Source organism: Hippocampus zosterae, chromosome 4, assembly GCF_025434085.1.
Source record: "Hippocampus zosterae strain Florida chromosome 4, ASM2543408v3, whole genome shotgun sequence".
NCBI classification, from domain to species: Eukaryota; Metazoa; Chordata; class Actinopteri; order Syngnathiformes; family Syngnathidae; genus Hippocampus; species Hippocampus zosterae.
The window spans coordinates 14,819,205-14,843,538 of NC_067454.1; the positions used below are offsets into that span (position 1 = coordinate 14,819,205).

The 24,334-nt window shown below is 43.4% G+C and overlaps 2 protein-coding genes across 4 annotated transcripts in view; one reads left to right on the top strand and one right to left on the bottom strand.

Moving 5' to 3' along the window:
- tex9 (testis expressed 9) overlaps window positions 1–24,334 on the top strand; it is an 83,875-nt gene that overhangs the window by 53,667 nt on the left and 5,874 nt on the right. For 2 of the 3 annotated variants that reach the window (XM_052064117.1, XM_052064118.1), the window contains one exon: window positions 8,768–8,869. The gene's annotated coding sequence lies outside the window, so the exon portion shown is untranslated. Of the gene's footprint in view, window positions 1–8,767; window positions 8,870–24,136; window positions 24,323–24,334 lie in introns of those variants that run through there. The other variant, XM_052064119.1, reaches the window with a different exon arrangement.
- On the bottom strand, window positions 2,993–21,588 carry LOC127599897 (DNA-binding protein RFX7-like). Its single transcript, XM_052064108.1, has 10 exons — window positions 21,323–21,588; window positions 20,844–21,202; window positions 17,447–17,480; window positions 13,170–13,261; window positions 12,967–13,089; window positions 11,120–11,240; window positions 10,638–10,718; window positions 10,286–10,499; window positions 8,745–9,028; window positions 2,993–8,447 (listed from the first exon to the last, which is right to left on the bottom strand). The coding sequence occupies exons 2-10, from the start codon at window positions 20,975–20,977 to the stop codon at window positions 5,385–5,387; spliced, it is 4,146 nt and encodes a 1,381-aa protein (XP_051920068.1). The 5' UTR covers window positions 20,978–21,202; window positions 21,323–21,588; the 3' UTR covers window positions 2,993–5,384.

The following is a 24,334-nucleotide window of genomic DNA, read 5'->3' on the forward strand; positions in this document are numbered from 1 at the left end:
ACACCCTGAACATCTTCAACCTTAACCCGGTATCCACAAGCCAATTTGCTCGAGTTTGTATAACCCTCCATATGCACATGCTTATATAGTACAGTATACGTTTGAGCAGTAATTACGCCCTTCCGTCATTAAAAGTGCAAAATGTCTATAACACATTCACGGTCAGTTCTCGAGCATTTTAGCTGATCTTTGGAGACCCACAGACTACTGTCTTTTGTGGCAATAAACGCACGGAACTTACCAAAATAAATAAGAATAAGAACGTTTGTTTTCTAGCTTTTGTAGAATATGATTTGGTTTTGCCCCACACACCTGTTTCTGACCAAAAAGCGGAGAAAACAAGCTTTTTACACAATACAGTACAATCTATTTCTATTAATGAAGCGCTTTCACAACAGCCGTAGCTGTTAAAAAATGCTTTCCAGAACCTAATGACTGACAACTGCATTCATCAAACAATAACAAACGCTATGATACTGCTCTGTGTTGTTACTACTGTATTAGTGTCATAACACTTGTTGGCATATGCTAAACGGCAGATTCACACCATCAGCAATGCTGACTCGCAGCATGGTCGAGGTGAACATCAGTGGCATTTTTATATTAACAGCAACACACTTTCTCCTACCTACTGCAACACATTCATTGTTTCATACTGTGTGTGTTCAATGCACTACATGTTTGCACTGTGGTTAAGAGAGGAAAGTAATTTCATCTGTGCTATATGTTACACGTAGAACATATTTGACAATAAAAGCTGACTTGACTGGACTTGACCAAAACATGTCCTGCTTTCAACGCTTGGGCATTTCTTGCCATCATAATCGACGAGACAAGCTGAGATTCACCACTTAGTATTTATCTTCTACTCAAAAGCTATGCTGACGTGAAATACAAGGAAGGCCAATCAAATATATGTTGTCTATTTTTTTAAACACATTGTATGTGCAATTCTCTAACAATACAGCATGCGTGAGAGTCCATTTTACAAAACTGACAATAGTTTGTCGAATTAACAGTGCAAAATATGTACATAAACAGAATTGTCTATCCATTTCTTACCAGCCGTGACTAATGGCACAGAAAATGTGGCTGGTGCCATCCATTCACAATTTCTTCCTTTGTAAAACAGTATTTTAGAATGTTGGCACTGCCTGAGGAGTTAATACAATCCTTTCATTCATTCATCTTCCTAACCGCTTGATCCTCACTAGGGTCGCGGGGGGTGCTGGAGCCTATCCCAGCTGTCTCCGGGCAGTAGGCGGGGGACACCCTGAATCGGTTGCCAGCCAATCGCAGGGCACACAGAGACGAACAACCATTCGCACTCACACTCACACCTAGGGACAATTTAGAGTGTTCAATCAGCCTGCCATGCACATTTTTGGAAAGTGGGAGGAAACCGGAGCACCCGGAGAAAACCCACGCAGGCCCGGGGAGAACATGCAAACTCCACACAGGGAGGCCAGAGCTGGAATCGAACCCGGTACCTCTGCACTGTGAAGCCGACGTGCTAACCACTGGACTACCGGGCCGCCGAGTTAATACAATTTGTAGGTTAATTACAGTTAAGTGGAGTGAATGGAAACTGACTAAGATTAAAACATCAGGTTCCCTGTAGTTAGGCTGTCCTGCCTAACTAAGTGGAACAAAACACATTCATTGTTTATGCCACTAATTACACCTGAAGGTTGTCTAATGGAGTGTCTGTGAGTCATAACAGTGGGAAACACCTGTGATGATTTAAAGGTACTTTGGTTTGTGAATTGGGGACCAAAAAGCATATTCCTCACTCACCAAAGTTATAAATACACATTTTTTCAAAATGTATTGGTATGAGTGTCTTGATACTTTTGTCCGACCAAGCACTTAAACATTTTACACCACTTCTAATAAAGACTTAGTTGTCTAAGTAGTACTCTAGTGATCCACATTAAAATGTAGCAACGATCCTAAGTGTTCATCAAAAACAAGACCAAGGTTTTATTACTAAAATGTATGTTATTGTTAGCCACCGTAGCATTATGCATAACATATGGCTTAAATACAGGGGGAAAATAGTTTTGATTCAATTACAAATATATTGCAATTAAGCATTCAAAAAGTTAAATAATACAATGCAAATACATGTATTGCTCTTGAATGTTAAATACAACTGAACTGTACTTAACTCTTTCATTCCACAAGACGTACTTGTATGTCTTTTTAAAATTAGGCCCCGCCTTCCAAGGACATACTTGTACGTCTAAGTCTTTTTTTTGTGTGTGTCATAGAGAGGAGGGTCTGATGCAATCTTTGAATGAGAAAAAGTCGTTTGCATTGTAAATCATGTAAAAAAAAGTGACCAGTAGGTGGCAGTGGTGCCTCACGTGCTTGAAATGTATACTTTTACAAAAAGCTCTTTTCTCCGTTTTTTTGCCCAGGAATCGCCATTTTCATGAAACTTAGCCATTTTGTAATGCCGATTGCTGAAGAATGGAAAAAGATTTGAAAAGAAAAACATTTTTTTTGATTGAGGGGGATGCTCCAGTGAAAATGGCTGGGATTGAATGAGTTAAAAAGTGGAGTTGAAAAGTTTTTTTAATGCATAAACAGGGTGGGCGGCCCGGTAGTCCAGTGGTTAGCACGTCGGCTTCACAGTGCAAAGGTACCGGGTTCGATTCCAGCTCCGGCCTCCCTGTGTGGAGTTTGCATGTTCTCCCCGGGCCTGCGTGGGTTTTCTCTGGGTGCTCCGGTTTCCTCCCACATTCCAAAAATATGCATGGCAGGCTGATTGAACACTCTAAATTGTCCCTAGGTGTGAGCGTGGATGGTTGTTCGTCTATGTGTGCCCTGCGATTGGCTGGCAACCGATGTGTCTTTATTGTCAATCTTCATTGTCATAGGTTTTGTTGTATTTGGGGTTTTTAATGTTAAATGAGCCCTTGTACTACTCGTGGTACTCGTAGCGCATCTTTGTGATTTGCAGACATTTAGTCAATGCCAATTGTGGTGTACTGAAAATGGTTTATTCAAATATTTTTAAGAAACAAAACAAGCTTTAAAAACCAAGCACTTCTCCTTTAAAAAGCACATAAATTATATTGCTGTTCATCTGACACAGCAACATAACTGAATCACGTACAAGAGGAGCAGTAAAGTCTTAAGAACATGAATAAATATCAGTGCAAACCAAATTGAGTATTCTTAAACAATAGACACACAAAAGCTTGACAAGGGAAAATAAAACAGTACAGATTTAGGGTTCAAAACTACAATGAACACATGTTTAGAACTGTACTTCTCTACCTGTACAGCATGATACCATGAAAGTTATCCTAACAAAGTAGAACTAAAAACAATTCAACCATATCAGTGCTAATATTATGCACTTTGCCGGATCCTTCGAAACAACATAACATGTGCAAGGTTACATGGTTTTGATAACAACACATTGCCTCCTAACTGTACAATAAATAAAATGACCAACACGCCTACCGTGAACGAGGGGAATTTATAAAGAAATTAGCAACGCTCACTTTAACCGCTCGTTTTGACAGTGCTAACACGTTGGCCCGCAAAGTCTACCACGTACAGCATCGCTTGTTTGAAGCCCTTGAAAACCGCGGCAATTATGTACACCATTCAAGACAGCATTGATGACGAGTTGTTAGTGCAAGTTACGTTTCAAAATGGATCTGTGATATGCACATAAGGCCTTTGGACTCTTTTAGCTCAGGACTCTCAGAGAAAAAGCACAATGAATTTTGGTCGGAGAAGCACATATTTTACAGATTGTCTGTGCAGCATGACGATCATAACGACTGCCTCGATCATACTCATCCGTCGATCATCTAATTGCATAATATATAGTAGTTTAATTTGCACATGACAAGTTACACATGATGAGAACATGTTGACATAGTGGTTCAGGTAACTTGAATTTTGCTTTGATTCCATTTCCAAGTGCATTATGGCTTCAACCGAACGCTGATTTGAAAATGGCCGAACTAGCATCTCTTTGGCCTGAAGGAGTGAGTTCATGGACATTTGAGAGTTCACAGGCAACCGACCTATGTGTCGTGATTTAAATTTGCATACGTATTGGACAATGAACCACGACATCCAGTTATTGTTTCTGCTAACTGGTTAACTTGCATTTACTCAATTTGTGGTACACCTTTACATGTAAGATTGAACAAATCAGGGGTGGGGAAACCGACTGAACTTTTACATGGACCGTATGTGAGCATTTCATCCAGGCTTGCCATATCATTCATTCATTCATTCATCTTCCGTACCGCTTGATCCTCATTAGGGTCGCGGGGGGTGCTGGAGCCTATCCCAGCCGTCTCCGGGCAGTAGGCGGGGGACACCCTGAATCGGTTGCCAGCCAATCGCAGGGCACACAGAGACGAACAACCATCCACGCTCACACTCAGACTCAGACCTAGGGACAATTTAGAGTGCCCAATCAGCCTGCCATGCATGTTTTTGCAATGTGGGAGGAAACCGGAGCACCCGGAGAAAACCCACGCAGGCCCGGGGAGAACATGCAAACTCCACACAGGGAGGCCGGAGCTGGAATCGAACCCGGTACCTCTGCACTGTGAAGCCGACGTGCTAACCACTGGACTACCGGGCCGCCCTTGCCATATCATTTCAACCTCAAAGGAATTGAATTGCAATTTTAACACGCAAATTATCGTACGACACAACGATAAAAATATTTTTTAAATTATTATTATTATTTTTTTTATAAAGGCCTCTGAGAAACAGTTACCCCACCCCTCCTGGTATAAAAAGTACGCGCGATGTTAAACCTATACACACACAAAGTAATAATTCTTATTAGATGTTAAGTTTACTGAATATTCTGTACAAAGTGCTCCAATTTCCTCATGCCCACGTGGCATCTCTTCAAGTTGCATCACATTATTTGTTTAAAAGCTCACACGTGAGTTGGAAAGCGAATCCACATTACACAACATCACGGGCACGTCATTATTATCGAGTCCAGTGGCGAGCATAATTTCTTGGGACTTTACTAGATAACTCTTGTCAGCGATGTAGAATATATTCTGCCAATTTAGCAATGTTTCAGTTATGTACAGAAAATACAAAACATTTTTAATTGAATTGATTTTTTTTTGTATAAAAGGTATAAAAAGGTAAGAATTTCATCCCCGGCTTTTGCATGCGTCACAAATGCTGTTACAGCAAAAATATGACATGAAAGGAAATGACCAGCATTTTGATAAAAGGGCTGCAGCATTATTTCAGCTCAGGTGGGCACTTAATTAAACTGGGCAAATCGGATAGCGTCCTGTTTGCTTTCAAAGTGGCAAGACATCAAACCGCTGACGGTCACCACGGATTTAACATGATTTTAAAAGGCTCCACATTCATCCCATCAGCCCGACAGTTGTGTGATCTTTGCTCTCAAGCCACTCAAGTCCACCAGAATGTGTCGTGTCACTGGCGATTTGCTGAAAAAGTGCCTGCTCGGGAAACTCTTCTGGAGCTGCACTTTGATATTGCCCTTGCTGACGACTGGGGTCAAAGAGAAGGTTTGCATCCAGAGTATTAAGGTCATTGATGCTACTGGACAGATCCGAGGTCATTCTGAGTTCACATGGACAATCGGCCCCGCCCGTCGCTAGCTCCGACACCTGTTGCACCAGCGCGTTGCCGGTAGTCAGGCTGTTGTCTGGTTGGACGTCTTTAAAGGGGCCACTGAAACCCAACTGGTGTCGCTGTGAACTTAAAGGTTGCTGTGTGGACTGGGCCTGCTGCTGCTGCTGCTGCTGCCGCCCCCCAGAGGCCGACTGTGCTCGGCTATCACTTGCAGAGAAAAACATTTGTTCATTATTGAGGTAATTTGGCCTTTGTGACATGAGTGTGCTGGTGGAGTCCAATTGGATTGGGCTGAAGTTCTCAGACTCGAGGATCTGAGTGAGATTCATACGCGCCGTGTAGCTCGAAGGCACATTTTTCATGCCCATACCTCGCACATTGTCGTGGTCCCCATCCATGTTAGTCAGAAGAACATCAGCGATATTTTTGCCGCTGCATTGCTGGCCCGGCAATGGTCGAACCTCCGTCTGCATCATGATGTTGAGGGGCACGGAGCGACTCCTTTGAGCCACGCTGCTCACCGCAAGATTTCCCTGGTTGTTGGCTAAAATGTTTAACACCTCAGGCGTTACCGGCGAGTTAAACGGGGAGACACACTGCGTGTGGTGGATGCTGTGAAGGCCACTAGTTCCTGTGCTCCCCACCAAGTTCCTCTGGTGTATGGCGGGGCTAACACTGCGACATCGAAAAGATCCACTCGCGGGGAGGTTGCTGGCTTTGTTATCCAGAGGAGCAGGCACGGCGAAGCCCTCCTGCTTGGTCGCGCTCGCCATGCTGGCTACCTGCTGCTGCACAGGGGAAATGGGAGTCAAACGGCCAAAATGGCCGTCGTGGTGCCTTGCGTGAGGGACGGCGAAGGCGTGAGGCTTTTGAAAGTGGTCATCTATGAGGCCTTGATAGCCGGGCAAGATTCCCACGTCACTGTTTGTTTTATTGAAGATCCCACTGTTGCCGTTGTAGCTATTATTCATCCAGTCCAGCCTGGTCTTATCCGGGTGGGTGGCTGTTGGCCTCTGCATGGGCTTGACGGGGCTGCTGGAGACCGTGCTGCTGTCGTGGAAACTACCGGTAGTCATGCTCGAGTTGATGGGTGTAAATGCAAAGGGATTCCTGCACTCCACGGGGCTGGGAGGCACAGTGCTGCTGCAGTTGGAGAGAGGAGTACCGACGGGAGTGTGTCGACTGCTTCCAAGGGCGCTGTCGACTGGCGTTATAGGGGTGATCCGCGGGCAGGGGCTCTCTCCGGTCATACCTGTCATTTCTGCCGTAGGCGTGGGCGTTGGTGTTTGGACTAGATTGCTGACGCCGCTGCTGTTGGCAGCATGGTACAAAGTGTTCACAGTCTGATTGGTGGACATCGTGTTGTGTGGCATCACAGCCTGCTGCCCTTGCAGCGTGACGCCGTGTCCAAACTGTTGTTTATTGTTCAGTTTCATCTGCTCTTCCATCTGGACCAGCTCTTCCACAATGCTGTCCTGAGTGACATCATCATCAAATGGGAAGTACTCCATTTCCGTCTGTATAGGGAGTTGGCTTGATGTGGCTGCTTGATCCCAAAAATCCAAAGGTCCAGAAACAGGGTTCACGTGAGCGTAGGTCTGATCATGCTGTTCACTGGCTGACAAATTTGAAGTATTCGGTATGGAATGCACGTCGGACATCATGTGCTCCTCTGGTTGCTGCATTAGTGGGTGACCGACACTGGTAGACGTTTCCATAAGATTGCAGGTGTTTTTCATCTGCATTGAGCTCTGTGTTTTGGCAACAGAGAAGAAGCCGCTGGCTCTGAAAGAGGCATTGCCAAGTGTATGGACTTGACTGGGCAGGAGAGAGTTCATTTTCACCTCCATCTCCCGGGCGACTGGCGCACTCTCAGGCCTTCGATTGCCGTATCCAACGCCAGCGGTGCCCTCTTCTGGATGAGGGGACAGAAAAGCCCTCTTGATAGGAGAGGGGACGGGACTGAGGCCTGAGCGCTTCCGGAAGCTCTTCGTCGCAAAGATTGCTTCCCCAAATGAAGATACTCTGTTGGGGTTGCATGTTGAGGTAGGTCTCATATTCTGACAGAAGGGAGCCAAGTGCAGAGAACTTGTATTAGTTGTGTTGTTGTCAATGCAAAGGCCAGCTTCAGTGACTGCTGTGGGGTTGGTGCTCACGGGGATATTTGCATCATAATTCGAGGTGGAGGTTTCCTTCATGGTGCGGAAGCTTTTAGTTTGAGGTATGGGCACGCTCGCAGCCCTGTGTGTCATCATTACACTGTTCACATTTTGGTTTTCTCTGTTCTTGTGTATACCCTCAACCTCCATTTCGACATCAATATCCTGGGCGTCAGCTTGCTGAGGTCTGGTCATCGGGGCCAGAAGGGGGAGGGCAGAGCTACTCCTCATATCCTGACGGGATCTCAGGGTGTCGTCTGACATGGTACAGCTGCTGATACCTGCAGATGCTGGCCTCAAAGTGGTGTTTGTCACTGAAGTCGTGGCATTGCTGCCGTAGGCTGCGAGTGAGATGGGTGTCATCTTGACCAGACTCACAGGGCTGACGTGACACGTGGTCATCACGGTCTTGATGGGGTTGTTGGCAATGATCATGGTGGACGGCGAGCACAGGGCGATAGCAGTGGTGGTCGCTGGCTTGGGAAGGATTTGAGGATAGCGCTGCCGAGCTGTGCGTTCCCCCACTGGACTCGACAGAATATTTTGGGAGCTCTTGGGGGTTTGTATCAGTGGCTGAACTGGCTGGGTCACCACTTGGAAGTTTATAGGCAGTAGTTTGCCCTCCCCGGTTCCCACTGGACTGGCAGACATCAGCTGGCCGCTTTGCTGTGTCTGCAGACAAACAAAGTCATAAGGTGCTTGTTAAAAAATATATATATACACAAGAAGAGGACCTTGGGGAAAAAAATATTAAATCGCAATTGCAATTTTGAGGAAAAAGAAAACAAATCTAAATTGGATTATTTTTGAAAATCGTTTGTCCCTACTCCTGGTATTCATGTTTCATGTCAGTAGTGGTGCAGTTTCATCTGTTTCTTTCTGTTAAATATTTATTATTCTCATGTATTTTCTTTACGTGTACATAGGTTAAATAGAAAATGAATAATGAACCCTCCCTTTGTTTCTCACCGTGACGGGTCTTGGGACGGCAGCAACCACAATGCCGATGGTTGGCTGAGGCGAAGGAGAGACTGGACTACCACATTGCCTGCTGCTGTCATCCACCGCCTTGATCAGAGCCTCTCCGGGTAAAGGTGAGTGCAGCTTTTGTTCTTGTTGCTTCCTCTGGATCTTCCTCTGGAGCTGTTGCTTGGCATCGACAGTTGGAGATGACAGAGTTGTCAGTTGAGGCTGGAAGCAGTGTGCGTCGGTGGTGGACACAAAAGCTGAAACTGCCTGCAGAGGCTTAACTTCTGAAATAAATGAATAAATACAGTAGCATGAATTAAAAGTATAATTTCCGGAGTAATAGCACCAGAATGCGGTCTCTCTCCAAATTAAATACCATGCAAAAATGTACCTTAGTAATTACTTGTGCCTCAGCACATTAGTGAGTAGTGTCATGAGACATCATCAGTTCTGCTGTTGAAAAGGATCCCATTTCACTTGTGGTCTGAAAATTATTATTCACCTGCTACGATAATGTATCTTTGATCATCTGTCTTGATATTACTGCGCACTCATTAGTCAACTTTGGCATACTGTTAAGATGACATTTTAACAATGAGGCGCAACTGTGTACTACTTGACCTTCACAAGCTACTAGTACTACTAGTGAAGCACTTGATGTCAACTAGTAGAATTGGATCATGTCAGGATACTGAATATTCAAAATCCTAACACTGTGGGTTCACATCCAGTTTAAGGTTCAAAAGATAATTTAGCATCCTTGTACAAGCACTGTAGGGCACACCAGTAGAATGATTGTGCTTTAAAAGTACTTTTTTTCCCCACTACTGTATGACATTTCGGCACACTAGTAAGGCAACTTTAGCAACCTAGTAGATAGGAATGTAACAAAAATAGCAATATCGTGATACTATAATTGTCATCTGCGTCATGTCAAGACACCACTTCAGTTCCTTTATGCTGTTCCAGCACCATCTGGTGGTGAGTTTATTACGGTAGTCCAGTATAATTTGAATTAGACGATGAAGGGAACATAACACATTTGAGTTCCTCCACAAACGGACTTATTTACATGCATCACTGAGTGCCTCAATAGTCAGTGTTATCAGCCGAACACAGCATTGTGTACTCCATAGAACGTGATTGACAGTTGTTCATCTTGACACTGAGTCAAGATGAACAACTGCCAGTAAAATGATTGGCCAATCCTATTTCTTTGTCACAGCTGTTATGTATAAAAACACAATACTCTGATTTTTTTTTCAATGTGAGTTTTTTAAACAATATTGTGAGTCTTTATACAATATTGTGAGCTTGTTTTTAATATCACAGACTTCCTCACAATATCGTGATAGTTACCGTATGGTGAGGTTCATATTGTGATTTCGTAACGTGACGTTTGGATATCATTACCGGTACATCTCCAGTTGTAGAACAAGTACGTTATGGCTGCTCCCAGTTACAACTCAATTAGCGCAATACCAAGCCACTGCCACCAGATGTCGCTGTAAGTGTGCATGAGGTGCCAGCCGGCTACACACCTGTTGCGGCGTCCGTCATAATGGTGAGAGCTGCCAGGGACTTGTTGCTGATGTAGTGGCTGTCCATCAGGAAGCGAGCCAACTCTTCCACCGCCTCAAACGGCCGTTTCAACACCTTTTGAGCCCACTCACACACTAAATCACAAGCGGCGAAGCGAATCTCCTCCTTCATGCTGCCGAGGTGGGCTGCTGAATCTAGTCCATCACACTGCAGCTGAAACACAATCAAATATGTGCTTAAATCTCAGTGTCTCAGTCCGAGACCGATGAATCATCAATCGGTCAATCCTTCAGGACCCAAAGATTTATTCTGAATTGTAATTGTAAGAAAGAAAGATGAAAATGGGCTCACTCCTTCTCCGGTTTTGTGTAGCTCCAGGCTTGGTAAACATGGAAAGTGAACAAAGGGCCTCTTCCTCAGTCCACTATAGCAATATGTAATGTGGTGTCAAGAAAAATATGTGTAAAATTGCAACAGATTTTGTTAAGCATTGCTAACACTGTCAATATATAAAGTACAAGTAAACTGTGCATTATTACATGTTGAAAAAAATATTAAAATGTGGTTTACTGTAATAACATCTTAGCACCCTAGGTGAGTGAAGATCATGAACCTAATGTTTTTCACGATAGATGTCAAAAGAAGGACAAAAAGCCCCCCAAAAAGAGTTATGCGTCTTGAAGGTCAAGATCACAGCGAACCCCTCCAACACTTGTGTATTATGCCCCTGCTTGAGAGGGGGAATTTATTTCATTTCATGTCTATATTTAGATTAGCTTGTGAACTGTAAGAGCAGATGGCCAGTGAGTGGAGACAGTCCATTCCAGTAAAGGATATTTTGATTTCCCTCTCATGCCCAGTCGACGTGCTTTCATGTTGGGGAAGACATTTTTCATCATTTTGCCAAAATCTGCAGCACTGAGTGGATGGTAGTTGAGATTGTCACAGAAGCTTCTGAAGAAAAAAAGAAAATGAGAGTTGGAAGAAAAGTAGCCAGTGTACACTAAATTGATTAATTAGGACTTGTCTCCTTTTCAACAACAATAAATCCATGAAGCAAAATGTTCTTAATAAGACAGCATTTAATTACAGCATATTATGCACACAATGGGGTTGCTTTCAGAAGTTTGTGACTACAGTATCTCACTCACAAGATGGAATCCACAAGATGTACACATTCCTGCCATGATATATTAGTGCTGAAACGATTCATTGAATAACGCAGTTAAAAAAAAATCAAGGCAAAATCGATGTCTCCAATCTTTGCAGTGATCATTTCTCAACAAGAACGACCCACACACCACTCCCTGTAGAAATGGGTTGGTGTGATAGCATTGATCTCTCTGCATGAAGTTCTTTGGTAAAAAGAATGATACTATAAATATCCATCCATCCATTTTCCAATCCGCTTTATCCTCACAAGGGTCGCGGGCGTATTGAAGCCTGTCCCAGCTGTCTTCCGGCAGTAGGCGGGGGACACCCTGAACTGGTTGCCAGCCCAATCGCAGCACACACAGAGACGAACAACCATCCACGCTCACACTCAGACTCAGACCTAGGGACAATTTAGAGTGCCCAATCAGCCTGCCATGCATGTTTTTGCAATGTGGGAGGAAACCGGAGTACCTGGAGAAAACCCACGCAGGCCCAGGGAGAACATGCAAACGCCACACAGGGAGGCTGGAGCTGGAATTGAACCCCATACCTCTGCACTGTGACGTCGACGCGCTAACCACTTGGCTACCAGGCCGCCCTACTATATATATATATATATATATATATATATATATATATATACACACACACACATATATATACACACACACACACACACACACACACACACACACACACACACACACAAAAACTAGTTATGAAATCAGGTTTGCTGGTGATCAAAATGTGATTTTAGGAATAAAACAAAAACAAATTATCCGGATCAACCATCGATGTTGTTTACATTCGCCTTGAATGTTTGTGTCGCATCTGGACCAACCCGAGCGGGACAATTTGTCGTCCCACTTTTCCGGAATATGCAGCATTAGCAACAGTGATATTGCGCTTCAGCTTTTTTTCTTAAGATGAAACGATGCCAAAGTTTTGACATTCTCCGTCTTACACACTCTTTCCTCCTGGCTCTCGCTTAGCGCGATGCATGTTTGTCATTAACAGTCGCTGTGGAAAAATAATCACTGAAATATCTGGCGAGAGAAGGCATCATCGGCATTATAGATAAGATGAAAAATAAATAAAATCAAGCTGTCGAAAGGCAACCGTCATGTTGAGAGGGGTGACAATATTACGTAAATAAAAGTGAAATGGGGATGAAAAGGGCTTATGTTTAGGAGTGGTGTACATAGTGTTCCTTCGAGCCTTTTCACCTGTCCACCTCAAAGGCGCCAATAGATCTGGCGTGTGTGTGGGGGGCTGAATTTAGTGAACTCCGAAAGACAGTTATGTAACACTGCCAGAGAATGGCTGTCTCAGACTTTCCATTCTAATATTACCAGCACATGCTGCTCTACGATTCTCAGGGCTGCAGCGTCTATTTATAATGGCGCTTCAGCCGGGCAGCAATTTGGAGGACTCTGATGTTCATGTTGGCGGTTGTAAGGAACTTCTGTGGCCAGCAACGATAACACCTTGACTCTTATCAAGGAAAACATTTGAAAGCACTTACTTGTATTCATCGTAAACTTCCTGTTTTGGGAGCGAGGTCTCTGGGTACTCCTCCAAATGATTGCGGATCCAGTTGAACGCATGCATCTGCTGCATGCGGCTTGATGACACAGCGCTCTGATCACTGAGAGAATACAATCACTCATTTAAAAAAAAAAATAGAGTATGCATTCTGCACCAACCGCCACTTGTATTTCTGTTTACCTTTTCTCACTGCTGCCGCTGCTGATGGGACCCGAGGGCAACTTGAGGTACAGGTAGAGTTTTTCGATGTCTGTGAACTTTTCAACATCTTGCTGTGGAAGTAGCAAAGTGGAAAAAGAACATGTTATTTTGATCAGAAAACACCGTCTTCCACAAAGAGCAAAGGTTGTGTATTTCCCCGCATACATCAATCCACCCATCCGTATCTTTGCTGACACTATGGGCTGATCATCTGTCAATCACACGGGCTTCCCAGTAAATTCGCGGTATAATGACAGAGTCGAGATTTGCGAGCACACCGAAGTGGAATGTTTCTGTGTTTGAAGTGCACATTCATACCGTTAACGTATGCATAACGGCATAATTACACAGTGGTGTTTAGTTCAGTTCTTTGTCACAAAAGGGAAAGTTGTCTTGCAGAGGGTGTAAAACCTAAAAAGTCACCATATTCAAAAGGCGGAAACACCCGTCACAGTTCAGCAGTTTTGTCATACGACACATCGAGCAATTTTCTTGGTCTCGGGACAAAGCAGTCTCTGGTACGAGTCGTCCTGTTGAAAACCCATTCAGTTCCAGACATATTCAGAACCGGCTTTACCTTACCACATGAAAAAAAAAATCAAAATGCATAAAGAAATACCTGGGATTGAATGCCTGGATTCTTAAGAAAAGTTGAAAAAAGTGTTCTCGGCATTGAATGAGTTTAAGGGGAATTAAAATCTTTGGGAAGGACCTCAAAACAGTGGTGAAAAGGACGTCCTTCGTAGAAAATTGCTATGTGAGTCTTTAGCATTTCGGAAGACCTGCTTTTTCAAGACACGGGAGTCTGTGGGACACCCATAAATCTGCAGCCAATTTGACATTGTGGGCAATGCTCCTTTTGTCTGTCACAGCGGTGTCATACCAAGCAAAAGAAGCAACAGTATGAACAGACCGGATAAAGCACTGGTGAAATAGGGACTTCAGTTTACCGACTATGTTAATATAATATGTAAAATTAAAAAAAAATTATATATTATATATATATATATATATATATAATATATATATATATTATATATATATATATATATATATATATATATTGCGTGTCGTCCCGCATGCGGTCTGTCCTTCCGTCTGTCCCTTTTCAAAACGTACCCGGAGGGCGGCGAACCAGCTAGTATATATATATGCGTTGAAAGCATACGAGCATGAGCAGTACTTATTGGGTTGAGTGTTCAACTTTACATTCTCCTCACACTCCTGCAGTGTGTCGCCTCAGATAGTTTTGGAAGATAGCAAAATGACGTTGCGGTACACCTCAAAATCCGAAAACCCTACACCCAGAAAAACAAACTTGTGTATGAACTGATGTATATATTGGGAGAAGCCAAGCAGCCACTGCGCATTTTTGAAATAGTCTAACTCTTTAGGACGAGACTCGGCTGTCTTCCTCCACGTCAAAACGAAAAAGCATTTTTTAAGGACCAAAAAGTACATACTTGAGACCGTAAAGACAGATGCTTGGAAAGATTAGTCAAGGTTGAAGAACCATCTCTGAACAGAGGGGGAGGTCTACGACACCACCCATCTCTCACATATACTAATTAATCCTGTTTCAACATCCCGTCCAAAGACATTCAGTCACTTACTGTGGCTCCGAAATAACAGACGACACAGCCACTTCTGGCCTTCATGACCATTGTTACAACTGGATGGAATAGTAACGACGGCTAATATGCATCCTCCACATGCCTTCAGACGAGACATTTCTTGTCTTTTGAGCATGAACGGATGAAACCTGCTTGTCCAGTTGCGGTTGATTCAATGCTCTGACTGATCTAAGAGTCTTGTAGTGAACATAAGACGTTTTTCGACTGTGGGCGTAAACTGGATTAACTGGACTGAATCCACGCAGCACAAGTAGAACGAAAATAAATATATGAATAAACACAATCAAAGCCAAATTTGAACCAAGAATTTTCTTTCTGTGACTCAAAGAAGCATTACTCAGCAGTGCTCGAGGAGTGAATTGGCCTTGCCATCAGGCACAATTTCCATACTTTCCCTACGTAGCGGCGGGTAATGACCCCAACCCAAAGTAACATCTGAGCTACGACAAGTGGTTACCACGCCTGTCTCGCGTTCAAAAGATGAAGAGAAGTCAATGTGAGTGCAAATGGTTATTTGTCTGTGATTAATTGGTGACCAGTCCAGCGTGTACCCCAACCTATGCACTAAGTCAACTGGGGTAGACTCCAGCTCACATAATCGGTACGAGCACTAAAATGGATGGCTGGAAGTGATCATATAAAAAAAACCCAAAAAACACAATAAGTCCATCAATTCATCCATCCATCCATTTTCCGATCCACTTTATCCTCACAAGGGTCATGGGGGGTGCTGGAGCCTATCCCAGCCGTCTTCAGGCAGTAGAGGGAGGACACCCTGAACCGGTTGCCAGCCAATCGCAGGGCACACAGAGACGAACAACCATCCATGCTCACACTCGCACCAAGGGACAACTTAGAGTGTTCATTCAGTCTGCTACGCATGTTCTTGGAATGTGGGAGGAAACCGGAGTACCCGGAGAAAACCCACGCTGGCCCGGGGAGAACATGCAAACTCCACACAGGGAGGCCTGAGCTGGAATTGAACCCGGTACCTCTGCACTGCGAGGTCGACGCGCTAATCACTTGACCACCGGGCCGCCCCAACACAATAAGTGACATGGAAAAAAATGGGCGGAGATCTTTTTCTTCCCCTGTAGCCATTTTGGAACCTGTCACTGGGCAAGTAACAGTGCCGGTCAAGATAACCTTGACTACCTCCTGCCAGGAATGAGTTATGTTGATGAGGCATCCCCTCTCCATTATTGAAAAATGCATCCCGAAGCAGAAATTTTCCTTAAACTGAGCTAAACACAGATGCCATTTGAATGCAGGGTTTGATTAGATTGAATAGATGACGAAATAAAATAACCACTCGTCGTAGAATCACCTTGTGCTGAACAACAGTACTGCGATTAGTGCAACCCACCCAACATGTAACCTTACGTACGGCCTCTGGGACTGCTGTTGCAAGGCTTTGTTTAACCACATCTGTGTAACCTAAATAGACACAGATCAGTATTATGGAAATGCAAACAGGCAAAGTTTCTCACATTTCTGAGAGAGAAGAATATTCTTTTGCCTAGCAGTACTGCAAAGCCCCAAATCAAGGCTGAAAGCCACCCTCTTTTTTTGAACACATTCGCCTGGTATTCATTCATCATTTCATTCATTCATCGCGCTCAGCTACGTCTCACTTGCCCTTGACGTTGCCTCCTCAGCCGAGTGCGGCACTGTGTACTAATGATGCTCAAGGATAAAAGGACAAGTAAGGATGATGAGATGACTGCTAAATGTTATCTTTGCTGTGGGCAACATGGGAGGCTCATGAACAGAATTCAAACTTGGATACTTTGCATTCAGTTCACCTCTTGGCTTGGAACACATACTTAATGTGTACAAAAGTATTGGGACACCATGCCAGTACACCGACGCGAAGTGTAGTACAGTCAAACCTGCCTAGTCGCAGCTCACTGTTCACAAATTCACCCGCAGATAGCATTTTGCATTGTTTGCTAGCATTAAGCTAGATGGACTCGAGGCAAAACAGCCTCCCTAACAAATTTGGGTTATGTTGCAGCTTTGCAAAGTGAACTCCGTCCTAAATCAAGGACGCGCTGTATGCATTTAAGTACCTTGCTTTGTACATGGGAAAAGAAAAGGCCCTTCCTCCAACTGTTCCCTCTACCCAGGGGTGTCAAACTCTTTTTTTGCCGTGAGCCACATTGTAGTTACGGTTTGCCTTGGAGGGCCATTATGAATTTTGGGGAAACGTGTTTAATCACCTCCACAAATTACATATACAGCACACAACGAATTGATGGATAACTAGTTCTAAAATCAGAAGTCAAGAATAATGACTTATTGTGAATTATATCTGACAATTTGAAATTTTGGTTCAGACTTAAGCAAGCATCATGGATTTTGACATACTTGATTTGTTTTCGCTGGCCGCATAAAATGATGTGGCGGGCCAGATATGGCCCCAGGGCCGTGACTTTGACACTTGTGCTCTACACTAAAGTCCAAACTAAATAAAACACCAACCTTAACTAACCAGTAGTTAGATCAAAAGTCACATATTGCATCCCTTATTTTGATCGCGGTCATGTGGGCAGTCATTTACAGTTGTATGTTAACATAATGAAAACAACAAAGTATGTTTGAAACCGAAAGAATACTCACCAGAATATTGTCCACTTTTGATTGAACCGTTTTGCTGAAATGAAAAGATAATCGAAAAATTAGTACACTCGTAGGCTGCTAAGTAACACGAGCGCTCGTGGATTTATTTATAAAGCAGAGGAATGTCTGGCATGAGATGACCCTCCCCATCAGCATCTCTCAGGTCATGTAGCCCACCACACAAGCGGTCACATGTAAAAAGACAAGGCGGTTCATATTCTCTCTTCACCTGTTACAATCCCAACATGAAGGTACACCAGTTTCAAATGTGAAATGAGTTCATTTGCGTTCAATAGCACAAAATGTTTGCAAACTTCGGAAAAAAAGGAGTAGTCTCAACAAACAGATTTCTTAACATTACATTTAATTTCATTTGATTTTCTTTTCAGGTTTTTACAGGACGGCATGTAAAACGCCCCCCAGAAAGGCCATAACCGAGATTCTAACCCAAAACCTCAGAAACATGAGACAGACAAACTAACTACCACAATGTTCAACCCTATTTCCATTATTTCCCGTGCGGAAATTGTTTAAAGCATCCTGGACTGGCTTATGTTTGAATTAAAAGTGTCCACTGTGTATTGGGCTTATAGAACAAAGACCTAGCAGCGGGAGTATCCGTTAGGGGCAAGTGAGACAGTGCACCAAACATATTCACTTAGTGATGTAAGTGTTGTTTTAATGGTGCCTTGCCATTTTTTTCTACATAAAAAAAATCCACTGGTCCTATCACAGGTTATGAAAATGCACTTGGTCTATTTCCCAAATAGTTGGCTGATAATAAACGGCTGCTGGACTGTCTTTGCTGATTCATAGTGGGATTGCAACAGTTGCGGTGGGCAGACTTGGCCAGGTTTAATTCCTAATCTGCAGACAGGTCATCTTGTTGTTTACAGCGAGACAGAAGGTACACGCGGGTCACATTTAAGGACAGCGCCTCGGCAAGGGTCAGCACGGTGGCCCTAAGCTGCGCCGAGAACAGTTCACTTTAATTTGCTGTTACAGTACCAGGAAGCTGGGGATCGCTCATTAGCTTAGTCTCGATCCTGGGGTAACGATAACCCTCACTGGGGTCATTTCAGTCCAAATGTGACTTTAAACCAGCAACCACGGACAATCGCTACGATTCTGCAATCTGTGTATCAATTTGTCAGGTCTGTAATATGGCTCTAGGATCAGCTAGAGTAGGCTCCTGCAGGAAATACATTGACGCCCTTGTTGTGCTCATTCCTTATTCTTAAGCTGTAAGACATCCATATTTGTCCCTCATCTCACTGTATGAACATTTATTTATGGTTATGGGTAATACTTTTTATTAAGGATCTCCTAAATTAATGTGTATTGAGGCAAATGTAACTTTAAAATAAATATATTGAAGTGTAAAAAAAGGTCTTCGATGTAATTTGAGCGCAAATTCGGACAACTGCAAGAAAATATTTAGTCCAAACATTTTCAGCCATTTTTCAACAGAGATGGCAGCAACTTTCATCCGATCCAAACCTTTATTTTCAATGGTGTTTATGTAGTAGTTTGGTTTTCAAGGTTACGAGATGCACCATCAACGATGCTGTGCTAGGCGTGGCTCTTGTTTTTTTTTTTTTCTAAATGGCGGTTGATAGCCTTTGCATTTGAATGCTTTATATGTATGGTAGTACAAGACAACATGGCCGCCCGATAGATGGAAACAAACTGGTGGATTTTTCTGATTAATTCCTATTCCATCCATCCATCCATCCATCTTCTACCGCTTATCCGGGGCTGGGTCGCGGGGGCAACAGCTTTAGCAGGGAAGCCCAGACTTCCCTCTCCCTAGCTACTTCTTCCAGTTCTCCCCGGGGGATCCCGAGGCGTTCCCAGGCCAGCTGGGTGACATAGTCTCTCCAGCGTGTCCTGGGTCTTCCTCTGGGTCTCCTCCCGGAGAGGTGGAAGACCTCCCGGTGGGACATGCCCGGAACACCTCATGTTGTGGAATTCCTATTCCACAAACCAAATATTAATCAGAATACTGTACCATGATTAGGATAGTGGGAGCACGTAGAACACAATAAAAATTCAACTTGACTTCCCCTTTAAAATATTTTGGGATTGTAGTTTGCGTTCGATTTATGGTTTCAACACAACCACATGAATCCCTGCTATTTTCAGGACACGGACTGAGATCTGCTGTGATTTATTAATACATAAATAAATACTCCCCTTCCCCTAAAAAAAAGGTTAATTCTGTACTGTGTCTATAGTTCAAGTCGACTTTATTGTCAAATGTGCTACGTGTGCAACATACAGCACAGATGAAATTTCATTCCTCTCAACCACAGGAGAGAGAGGAGGCGCCGTGGGTGCCCGCACCGCCATTGAAAACAACAGTTAACATAAAGTGAGAAAATAATACAACACAACATAACACAACCAATCGTGCAAACTCAACCACTTTTTCTTTCGAGAGATGCCCCAAGATGGTGGCAAAAGTACAATACTAATGTACATTACCTCATCCATCCACTCATTTTCGAATCAACTTATCGTCACAAGGGTCGCGGGCATTCTGGAGCCTATCCCAGCTGTCTTTTGGCAGTAAGCGGGGTACACACTGAACTGGTTGCCAGCCAACCGCAGCGTATGTTCCCTATTTTTCTGAAAATAAATGTTCCTCTCTCATGAATAATGTTCCATTTCTGCTACTTACGTCAAGTTTTTTTGACTCGTTGATTTGAAGAACCGCAAATAATTTCGCACCTTACCCGCTTATTTGTGGGCATTTTTAACTGGAATTTGTCAGGGGGTTCCGAGGAGCAGACAAATTTAAATGGGAGAACAACAGATAGGTGTTTTGAAACAGATTTTTAAAAGGTGGTACCACACCACAGGTTTTTGTTATTGTTTTAACACACACACACATACATACACACGAAGAAAAAATAACTTTCGCACAAACCCGTCATCCAGGTTTTAAAAACTCTTGATGTATTGTACTCGGGTTCAAATGGCGAGTTCCAACACACTAGGCAATATGGGGGAATCTTGTCATGTTGCTAATTTTAGTTTGCTAATCAGTGACCCAATATAAATGGACCCCCATGTCATTTGGACACCATGCTTAAAAGCAGTACTTCCCAACCGCTACTTTGAGAAATCATCCGGCGTGACATGATCAATTTTCCCATAATTGTCCCAAAAACATTATTTATCTATTGCAAATAATGTTGTTGTTGTTTTATCTGTGCCAGCGACGTGTATTGGCAAGCAGAACAAATACATGCTATTCTACTAAATGGCAGAAGGTACAAGTCACCCAAGTGTCCACCTTTGGGGATAATTTTGTTTGGTGGTGGACCGTGAGATTTTCTCATGTAAAATCTAAGTTGTTAAATCCAAACGTGCAAGCATGGGCGCCCCTCACCAGATGGAGTTCTTGATCCGGAGCTGCAGAGCCCCGGCCTCGGCGCCCTGCAGCCCGGACAGCAGACCGGGCTGGAAACTACCCGCCCCTCGGTCCGCGTGCTGCTGCTGCTGCTGGGAGTCCTCTTCGGCCATCGCAGGAGTACCGGTCTGAACCGCGGTGCACCAGACGAGGAGCCCCTGGAAGGGCCGACTCGCCCGGGCGGGCTGGCCGGCTTTAAACAAGGGGAGGTCGTTGCCGAGCTAAGCGCACATCGTCATCATCAACAGCTCGCCGTGTTGTTGTTGTTGTTGTCGTCGTCGTCAGCCCGCAGCCCTCCTCCGACATCTCGCCCCTCCAGCCCGCCGCACTTTACAGTCCTCCTCATGGGAAAGAAACGTCAAACACTCACTCGCCGCTGCGTGGACACACTACGTAAAAGTCCAAGCAGTGGGCGGACGTGCGAGGAACAACAAGCTCGTCCCTCGGGTGCTTCTCACCTTACGGGAGTTCTCCAAGACTGCATGTGCATGTGTGCCGCGTACTCGCGTAGTAACTGTCAGACACGCGCATGCGCAGTGGCGTCCACAGCAATAAAAACAAGACGTACGTAAGCGCAACGTAATGATGCCACTTAATTAACAGTAATATGCAGCAGAGGGAGCAGGGGCAGCACACTTATGTTCAAGAGCCACATCTAGTTTTTAAAAAGCACAAATGGGCCAGTTCATTCCTAGATACAGTATGAAAATGTGACAAAAGAAAAGTGTATATAAAATAGTCAGTTTACATGTACACTACATGTTTAACTTTAAAGTACAACACATTGTCATTGAAAATTTAAGACATGTATTTTTTGGTCATTTATTTATATATTTTAATTTAATTTTAATAGGAATATTACGATTGCAATGATAGTTGTATTTCACTTGTACAATACATTTTAAGCTTTTAACCTTTTTTAAAGAGCTGCGTTAATGTTACAGTGACTTGCAAGAATACAAAACCAATTCCAATGAAGTTGGGATAAATAAAAACAGAGTACGATGATTTGCAAATTATGTTCAACCTACGTTTAATTGAATACACGACAAAGACAAGATTTTACCTTTCAAACTGATAAACGATTGTTTTTAGCAAATAACCATTAACTTAAAATTTTGTGGCATGAACACGTTCCCAAAAAGCTGGGGCAGGGTCCTGATTACCGCTGTGTTACAGTACATCACCTTTTCTTTTAACAACATTCAAAAAAAAAACATGGGAACTGAGGACACAAAATGTTGAAGCGTTTTAGGTGAAATTCTTTCCCCATTCTTGCTTCATGTACAGCTTCAGCTGTTCAACAGTCTGGGGTGTCTGTTGTCATATTTTATGCTCGATAATGCGCCACACATTTTCAATGGCAGACAGTCAACTACCCGCACTTTCTTATTAAGAAGCCACACGGTTGTAAGACATGCAGAATGTGGTGTGGTTTTGTCTTGCTGAAATAAGCAGGGACTTCCATGAAAAAGAATTGGCTTGTTTGGCTTCTTCAAAATCTGCATGTACCTTTCAGCATTAATGCTGGCTTTTGAACGTTGCATGCATAAGAGTCCGGCTGGTTCTTTCCCCTTTGCCGCAGAGGACACGACGTCCACAATTTTACAAAACAATATGAAATGTGGACTCGTCAGACCACATCAGTCCATCTTAAATAAGAAGAAGCCGGTGGCGTTTTGGAATGTTGCCGATAAATAGCTTTTGATTTGCATAACAGAGTTTGAAATTGCCCTTACGGATTTAGCGTCGAACTGCATCTACTGACATTGGTTTTCTGAAGTGTGAAGCCTCGCCCCTGACATGCAGTGATTTGTCCAGATTCTCTGAACCTTTTGATGTTATCAGGGAATGTAGATGATGAACTCCCAAAATTCCTTGCAATTGTACATTGAGGAACATTGTCCTCAAACTGATGGACTATTTTCTCACGCAGTTGTTAACAAGGAAGTAAACCTTGCTCTATCTTTGCTTATGAATGACTGAGCAACTCAGGGAAGCTCCCCCCCAATCATGGCACCCACGGGTTCCTCGTTAGCCTGTTCACCTGTGAGATGTTCCAGACAGGTGTTTGATGAGCATTCCACAACATTCTCAGTCTTTTTTTGCCACCTGTACCTGTTTTTGGAATGCGTTTCAGGCATAAAACTCAAGTTTATTTGTTTGAAAAAGGAATTATCTTGCCTTTGGAGTGTGTTCAATTAGATATAAATATCATTGTATTCTGTTTTTATTTATGTTTTACACAAATTCTCAACTTGATTGGAATTGGCTGTGTAAAACTTGTGGCTACAACGCCTTTGAAACGTCAAGGTTCAAAATAACCAAAATTGGATTAATTGCATCACCCTACGCATTCCAAACATTGGACTGGCTCAGTCAGTGGTTACAATAGACTGGCTGGGCTGGATTATGGGTGTGACCCTGCATGTTGGGTTGGGATTGAATGACACAAATATGGGTTAAAAGTGACTGCTGTTGGGTGAAATGCAACTTTGGTGCTGGGTTAATCCAGTGGGACTCAAAATACAATTACAATGAATGTATTGATGTATTCAAAAATAATATATCACCAATTAGTTATTAAATGTTTTATGGTCCCCTGTGGATCTAAAAATCATCATAGCACTGTTGTCTGGTAAAGTATTTTCTCATCACCATGAATAACTAACATATTCAATTAAATAATTCTATGATTCTACTCCTATTATACATTATCCATCCATCCATTGTTTGTTCCGATTCTCCTAACAAGGGTCGCGGGCGTGCTGGAGCCCAACCCCAGTTGTCTTCGGGCAGTAGACGGGGCACACCCTAAACTGGTTTCCAGCCAATATCAGGACAGCATAGTCAAACAACAACCATTTACAGTCACAATGACACCGAGGGACAATTTAGAGTGTTCCATTAATCTGCCATGCATGTTTTTGGAATGTGGGAGGAAACCTGAGTACCCAGAGAAAATCCCCTCAGGCACGCTGGAGAACATGAAAACTCCACATGGGAAGGCAGGCGGCGGAATCAAACCCTGATACTCTGCAATGTGAGGCGGACGTGATAACCAGTGGCGCCCTCTAGTAATACACGCATACCTGTCAACTTGTACGTTTTCCCCGTATTTTATACGTTTTTGTTCTCATTTCAAATCTTGTACGGCGTATTACAACTTTTATGGGGGAAAAAAAACAATTGTGAACCGATCTCACAAAGACCATTTTGGCTCAAATCCAGGTGTTTCACTTGCTGGTAGTCAACGACAATCCCGTTGTCGATCGCGACCATTGTCACGGCAAACCAGCAAAAGTAATCCTCAATCGTATATATTTTTCATCGCTGCGTAAAGTCGGAATGATAAAGCATGATGTGCGCATGCGTTGTAAACCGTTGTACGAGTTTTTGTTGCTTTGTAAGGGGAATCGTAATGATTTGTAAGGACAGGTATTAGCCGAGGTTGACAGGTATGTACACGA

Excerpts from the sequence above, each read along its gene's own strand:
- LOC127599897 (XM_052064108.1), bottom strand. The coding sequence starts at position 20,977 with ATGGCCGAAGAGGACTCCCAGCAGCAGCAGCAGCACGCGGACCGAGGG. Across the intron at positions 17,481-20,843 it reads CGGATCAAGAACTCCATCTG|CAAAACGGTTCAATCAAAAG; the intron begins GTGAGGGGCGCC and ends TTTTCATTTCAG. Across the intron at positions 11,241-12,966 it reads GAAGTTTACGATGAATACAA|AAGCTTCTGTGACAATCTCA; the intron begins GTAAGTGCTTTC and ends TTTTTTCTTCAG.